Source organism: Triticum dicoccoides, chromosome 3B (assembly GCF_002162155.2).
Source record: "Triticum dicoccoides isolate Atlit2015 ecotype Zavitan chromosome 3B, WEW_v2.0, whole genome shotgun sequence".
NCBI classification, from domain to species: Eukaryota; Viridiplantae; Streptophyta; class Magnoliopsida; order Poales; family Poaceae; genus Triticum; species Triticum dicoccoides.
Window position 1 is genome coordinate 14324485 of NC_041385.1, and position 8838 is coordinate 14333322.

The 8838-nt window shown below is 40.4% G+C and overlaps 1 protein-coding gene across 1 annotated transcript; it reads right to left on the minus strand.

Moving 5' to 3' along the window:
- Nucleotides 1-272: 272 nt before the first annotated feature.
- On the minus strand, nt 273-7820 carry LOC119274406 (cold-responsive protein kinase 1-like). Its single transcript, XM_037555099.1, has 7 exons — nt 6961-7820; nt 5885-6010; nt 4128-4255; nt 3749-3962; nt 2887-3118; nt 2667-2817; nt 273-726 (listed from the first exon to the last, which is right to left on the minus strand). The coding sequence occupies exons 1-7, from the start codon at nt 7718-7720 to the stop codon at nt 415-417; spliced, it is 1923 nt and encodes a 640-aa protein (XP_037410996.1). The 5' UTR covers nt 7721-7820; the 3' UTR covers nt 273-414.
- Between the last annotated feature and the right edge of the window lie 1018 nt (nt 7821-8838).

Consider the following 8838-nt stretch of genomic DNA (forward strand, 5'->3'; position numbering starts at 1 on the left):
CACTAATCGCAATAATATGAACTGCAACAAACAACCCCCCCTCCCCCCCGCAAAAAAGAGAGAAAGAACGGCAACTCAATACAGAATTCAAATTCACAAAACTTAGCTAGAATGGCTTAACATCAAGGTAAATAGTTGATTGGTAAAATGCCGACGAAATCATATACAACATAAGACACCGAATTTATTTTTTTGAAACTAGAGGGACACAAAGAATGGTCTCAGATGGGGCAATGCCATGCAAGAAGCACAACCTTGTAACATGCATGAGCAAGACGGGAATTTCAAATATCATGTATCCTGACAAATAAGCATCCCCTTGTTTATATATAAAATACAGATACATGATTGTATTTACAAATCATTAACAATCACACATAAAAAAAGATGCGGTCATATACAATACAAACCCATTTACCTGGCTGATAAGTGTGAAATAGAGACGGTGGCCTTGGATGCAGAGGATGAACTGGACGTGGATGTTTCACCTCTCACTCTACTTATTGAATCGATAAAAGTTGGCCTTGTGGGCAGTATCTCTGGAGAATTTCTTGATAACAACAACACAACTACCTCTGACATCGTTGGCCTTGAAGCAACAGCCGATTGCGTGCACAGAAGCGCTATCTCTATTATTCTTTTTACCTCTTCTGGCATATATTCTTCATGATCTAACGATCCATCCACCAACTTAATCACGTTCTCATTTTCATATAGCTTCCATGCCTATATAGTCAACGGGCGTAATCAAATGTATGTCTTAATATAGCATCAGGTGTGCGTACATAAGTAGACCTCACTACAGAAATTAAGTGTGCCTATACAATCATCATGCCTATACAGAATGATCACATCTTCATCAACTATTAAAGGCATACCTATTTAAGCTTCTTATTGAGGAAAGATGATTGGGAAATACTGATGTGCAATAAGTATATTGTCTCGATTGCCCTTTCCCTGACCTATTAGAAATCTGGGCGCTCACATTTTTAGGATTGTCCGATGGCTGTGAAAGAGCACGTCTTTCGTTTCAAATTTTTGCTACTCTTAGGGACAAGGTGAAATTTCATTTTTCTAGAAGAAGTGGTTGGAAAACGCCACCTTCCGCCAAAAAATAATACGCTTGCACAAGTACTGAGTAAGTATGTGCCTAATGTGACGTTTAAACGAGATCTACTTGGTTCATGCCTCGCAATATGGCGTGCTCTGTTGGGGAGGTTGTCATTAGTCCATTCGTCGCAAGGCCATGGGGTTTACCATTGGAATCTTCATTAGAATGTTAGATTTTCGGTTAACTCTATATACCACAGAAGTGTTCACTCAGACTTGTTAGTCGTAAAGAACAAAAGGATTCAGAAGTCGAAGGTACCACTGAAACTAAAATATTTTTGCGGTGCCTACGTCAGGGTGTGACCCTGATACATGATAACCACACTAGCCGCAACTGGCCTGGTAAGCAGTATTTGTTGTAGTCATGAAGGCAAGCCAATAAAACACCTCTTCTTTCAATGTAGTTCGTGTGCGCTACATGATTAGCCATCCAAGCTATGTCTAACATGTATTCACCACATAGTCTGACTATGTAGAAATGAATTGTTTTTAATGGTAAAACTCCTCTCCTTACAGGTTATCTACCGGTATACGCATTGGCTTTTACGTGGTCTACTCTTCAATGACATGAGCACCGACCTCCATACTTGATGGTGTGTAAGTGACTGGAGAGGCTAACCAAGGACTTTTTTTTTATTACTCAACATGAATGGCAGCATAGTCTCTAGAGTGGTCTTGTGCAAACCTCTCCATAGGTAGCCTGGTCTTAATAGACTTTGCATGTTTGCCAACGTGTAAATCTGTGTGCGCGCCCGCGTGCGCACGTGTGTGTATGTGCGCGCATCATAGTCATGCAGAGGCCGAATATAAGCTTGTTGTGCTCGTAACACTTGGTGAGATATTATGAGTTAATAAAGCATCATTTAACAAAAAATATTATAAAAATCATGTCCTTAAAAAACTAACTATTGAAGTTAATCTTAGGGCATCTCCAAGGGAGACCCGCAAAACACCGGTATATGTTCGGCCGGACATATTTGTTCACTTTTGTAATCCAATGCGGACTTGTATCAGTCCGGTCCAAATTCCGGTATTTTAGAGACAAAAGTAGGGGAGCTTTGTCGGAGTCTAGACATGCAATTGACCAATCACATGCATGGTCACTCTCTTCTCTCTCTCCTCCCATATATACGAACATGCATGGCCCCCCTCCTCCTCTCTCTCTCTCCTCCCAACCCACAAATATTCCACCACATACATGGTCTCCATCTACTTTTTCTCCTCCCAGCTGGATACTTTACAATTAGTGCTGGATTGCTCTCTCTCGTGTCATTTCTGCGGACCACTTTCGGACACAAAAATGGACATATACCTGAGGAATTTGCGAGTCGACGTTGGAGATGCCCTTAGTGAAGAATGATTCTAAAGCAATATAAACACAGGTAGATGCTTACTTAGCAAGAATTTTGTCAATTACTTGCTAAATCTTGAATCATATAATGAAAACCAGTCAAGTAATTCATATCACCAAATTAGGAAGTGGTTATGTAAAATATGCAAGCCATATGGGGCAATATATGGAACCAAGAGAGGCTTTTCAGTATAAAGATGGATACCGATTCAAGTAGGTACTGTGTTTCAGCCTCGACCCTTGTATCATTGATTTTCCGACCACTTATAATTTCCAAAATGACTATACCAAAGCTATATGTGTCAACCTTCTCTGATAGCTGCCCGTGGATTGCATACTCGGGAGCAGTGTAACCCCTGCTCAGTAGAAATATATAATTAGAAAAGAAGCAATGTGACCAATGTTATTTGCACGTTCAAACTTACAATGTTCCTGCAAATCTAGTGCTGAGATGACTATGATCATCAGGTAGGAGCCTTGCCAAACCAAAATCAGCAATCTTAGGTTGGAAGTCATCATCAAGAAGAACATTACTAGATTTAATGTCACGGTGTATGATACACACATGGAACTCTTCATGAAGATACGCAAGGCCACGAGCCATGCCAACAATGATATTGAATCGCTGCTTCCAGTTAAGTGTTCCACGTCTCTCACCTATTATGCAAGAAAGTGTGCATGTGAGACCATCACGTAGAGATGCGGGTCAGCACTGTCATAAACTAATAAACTCAATTTGCTAGATTAAGGGTGTAATTGCCTTTGCATAAGAGCAGTTTTAACATGCTCCGTCTTACCTCCTCTTTTCACATGAGAGGTAAGAGTATATAATAGATCTGTGTCGTTGATTCATTAATTAGTAGTCAGATTAACTCTTACCTTCTTACCTCATATGTAAAAAGAGGGGGTCAGAGGGAGCATGTTAAAATTTGCCTTTGCATAAACAAAACTACCATGGGATTATTTTAGTCTAGCATAGAGGTGTGAGTGTATGATTCAGTCTAGATTGATGAGACCTTCTAGAGCAATCAAGTGGGGAATAATAGGCACAGTCCATATAAGATATTTTCTCACATGTCGAACCTGGCAGAGCGACAATTTTGGGTCAAGGGTGGACCAAAAATTTATTTTCATATGAATTTTGGCTCATGTTGGGGTTTTCCTATCTTTTTGCCATGATATAAATAATGTTTGCGAAATATTAGGGTGCACCGAGGTCCGACCATGTGTCCAACGAGTGGGAAAACAAGCCAAGTAGATGAAGGAGCAAGGATCAATAGAGCATACCATAGAGGAACTTGTCAAGGCTACTATTTGCCATATATTCATAAACAAGGAGGCATTCGGAACCCTTGCGAGAACAACCAAGAAGCCGGACAAGATTTCGATGTTGAACATTGCTAATCAGCTTTACCTCACTTTCAAAATCTTCTTTGGCCCTGCTAGTTTGCATTACTATCAACCTTTTTACTGCCACAATTTTCCCATTTTTCAGCAAACCCTGTTAGAAATTGACAATTAAAAAACTTATGTAATAATCTAATAAAGTACAACAACAAACAATGACTTGGTATCATGATGTTCTTATTCTATTATTTCTGTGATGTAAAATTGCATTATGTCTGCAAATCTTCATAGTGGATTAAGTATTTCAAGATCACCATACCTTAAAGACATCTCCAAAACCTCCTTCTCCAATTTTACTTTTCTCATTGAAATTATTGGTTGCGGCCTTAAGATCGTGATAGCTAAAACTTGTTGGACCTTGCAGTTCCGTTGCTCCAAGTATATCACCTAAAAGAAGATACAGTCAGGTGAGGATAGAAACAATCAAATATAGATTAATTTATTTTATATTCCAACTACCTTTCTAAAACAATTTAATATGCAAAAAAAGGGTTGTCAAAAAATGGAACTAATTACACTTGTAAATACAAAAAAATTAATACATATGGTTCTTTGCCAAATGCTAATTCATTTAGTATATTATGCCCTTATAAAAATAGGCAAATCCTGGAGTTTTTGAGTAACCTGGCTGTCTAAAAAATAATTTTAGAAATGCCACCTTTCCCTAGCTATCAACACTTGATATCTTTTGAATAGCGCTAAAAAAATTACAGAAAAATGAAGACATGGTGAATACAAAAGGAGCATCCCTAAAAAAATTAAGAGAAAAGGAAAATAAATATAAATACAAGAGGAATCAAACTTCCGCAATATAACTACAAATTATGGGATAATTTGAAGGTGTGGCGAGAGGTGCACCCCTGTTTGAAAATAACGAAATTTCATATTTCAAAATATTCAGACATATATACTCTGTTTGGTTTTTATGCTTCTAACTTTTAGAAATATGATCAAAAATTTCTAGCGCAAATTAATCCTTTTTTTGGCATGATTTTGATAAGTGCTCGTTTTATAGCAGAAAATATGTTAAAAAATTTGAGAAAGATGAAGATACTTAAGTACGTAAACCCTGAAATCAATCGCTCACACCCACACATACAGACCCCAACACCCACACACACACATGTACGATACCAATTCCCTTTTTATATGTCTCGACTTTCACTTCCTCGTGTGACAAAATGGCTACTTTCCATGAAAAAATTCAAAGATTTACATGTTCCTTTTACATTGGAATACATTTTTTTTCAATTTTACTGTTCCGTGGGTGTGCATGCTTGATGGAGCCATTTCGCTTCTCTTGACATTATGTTACTTCAAGGTGGAAATTGTATGGAGGCCATGACTCATGCAAACATGTCTACTTCTACCTCTGCAAAATTCAGTGCCAAAATATATGATAAAAACATCGTAAATTTACTTTGTTTTCATAGACTTCTATAAAATTATCAGTTACCAATATGGATTGTTTACATACTTATCAAAGGCATTCTTACTACTATGAAAAAATTATGATAGTGACCTAGTAACAATGGATATTGTGTCATTCATGCCGGTATCAATAAATGGCTGATGGTCATTGAAATAAAGCTAAAATCCACACTGTGATAATATAGTCAAATATGTGGAAAAAGTCAACATCTTGCTCTCTTGTTACATAATTTGGGAGTCCTGTGCAATGGATGAAATAGGAGCCTATGTCGGATTGTGAAATGACAGAATTGTATGCCATCATCATCATGGCAAGTCACGACAATTGTGACATGACACTGTGGATGTTCTCTTGAGGCATCTCATTCAATTGAACTTACATAATCACTTCATTACCGTCAAGATGACTAAATGGAAGCAACTTTTTTTGAACTCGAGGAAAAAAACATGTTCCACTAATTAAGAAGTTTTTTTGCCTAGTTAATGACATCGACTTGGAGCGCATTCGTAAGATCACATTGAAAAAAAATGACAAGAACCAAAGAGTATTAACTTCTCGAAAGTGATGTACTTCGTAACATTTACCTCTTTGTGGCTTCTTTAGCTTCATAGACCGCCAGGTCCAAAACAAAGCTAATAACCCTAGAAGCAACAGGAAGGCCAGACTTCCCAAAATTGCTCCTACAATGGCCCTCTTCCCTCTTGCTTTTCCTGTAAAAAAAATCATGAATTGTGAGCTCTGATCTGAAGATGAACTTTAAGTTAGAAACATAAGAAAATCATTGAGTTTGTTGTTTTTGTAGAACATATTATAACAATCCAATTGTCATCATAGTTCAACCAAACACGCTCCCTGAAGCAATTAAATACGTCTTACCATTGTGACAAAATAGAGAATGTTAAAATTCAAACTAACCCCAAACACTGGGTTCCAAACGTTTAAAAATATGATCGAGGGTACTAAAGTTGAATTGGCCATTAGGTGATGCAAGACACGTAAGAGAGGTAAATATGGTCCACTAGCCCATGGTGGACTAGGGCCTTCCTCTTGACTTTGTCTTTGTATTCCTCCTTTTCATTTGACTTGTTGACTATGACTACTCGGTTGGTCCTTTGTTGAACTGGCCTAACTTTGACAATTTGCCACGTAGATGCCACATAGAAAAGATGGAGAACCCCATCCTAAGCAACCATGAACGGGAAAAGACCCACCACCACATATAACCATGCATCGAAAACTATTTTTTATTTTATTATTCTACTTATATTAAATATATATTTTACAACTATATAATAGGTCGTATGTATTTTTTATTTCGGTTCATGTGTTAATAATCTAAATATTATATTCCACACAATCAAATCTAATTGAAATATATTGCAATCGATTCCTATAGCAACGTGTGAGGTATCATTTAGTTCACAGAATTATTATCACTCCAACAGGAGCCCGGGCCCCTTGACCGGTACTCACAACAATCATTGCTGTGGTTGCAGGTCAATTCTTAGATTTGATTGATCTTCTATGCAGATTCCACAATTTGGGAATCGTTTGAGAAAAAGCAATTTTGAAATACAACACTACTTCAGGTCGACACTTGGTCAGGGTCTGATCAAACAAAAATCAGAGCAAAGATGTCGTAGCCACAGGAGGAACTCACCAGAGTGCAAGTAAGGCGTCAGGTCTGCGGTCGCATTAGCTGGGAAGAAGGGCTTATCAGAGTACCTCATGAAGCACCCGGCGTCCACTGCGCGGCCGTCGGAATTGGGCGGGCACCGGTCAATGTTGCTCGCAGCTACCTCGAGGCACTGCGCGCAGCCGTCCTGCCGGACCGTCTCCACACACTGCGCCATGGCGTACACGCCGGCGCCTGCGGCCGCGGCAGCTAGCCGCGGGAAGCGAGGCACGGCTGCCGCGAGGTCGCTGATCAGCGCCTGCACCGCGCCGTCGAAAGCGGCGCCGGGCACGGCGGAGCCGTTGCAGCGCTGCGTGTTGCCAGGGAGGGTGGATTGGTCGAAGAACGCCACGCTCTCGTACCGTATGACGCAGCCATCGAGGATGGCGCGCCCGCCGTTAGCGGCCCCGCAGGCGGCGTGGATGCGCGCCGCAGCGGCGTCGAAGCAGGCGACGCAGTCCCTCCCGGTGACGTATGGGCGGCACTGCGCCAACGCGAACGCCGGCGCGGCGGCGCGAGGCTCCGCTGCGGTGGCGAAGCCGCTGCCGGCGGAAAGGTTGGCGCGGAGCTCGGCGAAGGTGGAGTTTAAGGCGGCGAGGAAGGCGGCCGTGGGCGTGGCGTTGTACTGGCTGCATCCAAGGTTGAGCTGCGTAGCCTGCGGGTCAGCGACGGTGAACTGAACCGACGCGCAGGTGACCGCCAGCACTAGAGCCGGCAACAGCGGGAAGCGAGCCATGCGGTGCATCGGCGAGAGCAGAGGAGAGGAGACGAGAAATCGCCGTGGACGCTGGGTTTTGGGTTGATTGAATTGCCAAGTAGGAGTAGGAAGTTGCAGTGTAAGTTGGTTGGAGTTGATGGGACAAAAATGTGGAACTTAAGGGAAGCTCTACGTTTATTGGTCCCCTTCATATTTTATGCTTAGCTTTGATCTTAGATTTAACTAATAAAATGATAACGCATGTAACCAAAAATAATACGTATCTCTAAAACCTATATTCAAAAACGAATCCAACAATATAATTTTTGATGGCATACGTTATTATTTTCTTAGTTAAATATATGATCAGAATTTGGCAAAAATACTAAGGGGGGCAACAAACCATGGCAGAGGTAGTACTGCGTAGACGTCTCAATCCCTAATTATATTAATCACATTTATGTATTTTTAGTTTTAGTTCATATATATTTATAAATCCAAATACTCATGTCCATATAACCAATTTTTATTAGAATCATTGCAAGGAATCCCCGCAGCAACGCGCATGGTATCATCTTGTTTAATTACGGGTCCCTCCCATCATGTAATTTTACCTTAAACCTTCATCTCATCTCGTAAATGATTTCCGTTATGAAAAAGATCATGTGAATATTGGATTGCTGATGTTGGGGAGTCAGATGTATAATCCACTAAAACTTTTTATGGACTGGTTTCTCATTCTCATGAATATATTTAACAGAACTAGATCGGATGATTCTTAATTAGCAGTGACTTAGAAATAGCAAAGTCACAAATTATGCCGGATGATGAACCCTCTGTAGCACCAGAAAGTCAACCAAACTTAGCGGTTGGTCGGCGTGGAAGTATTCACAATCGGCTAGATTGGAGGGTAGAACAATGACTTGAGTTGGATCTAGCCCTCGAGATTCTCTAGAGCTAGCTCTCGCAGATTGTAATGACAATGTTGTTGAGTAATACAATGATTACACCAGCAAAAAAAAGAACTCTTGTAGGGGAGCGATGGCAGCGGCATGTCGACAACTCGTTTTGGCGACGACAGTGGTCGTTCGATGGTCTAGGGACCTTGGTGTAATTTTTTTAAAATGTTTAAAAAAGGCGTTAATTGAACGGTGTGTGATGAAGTT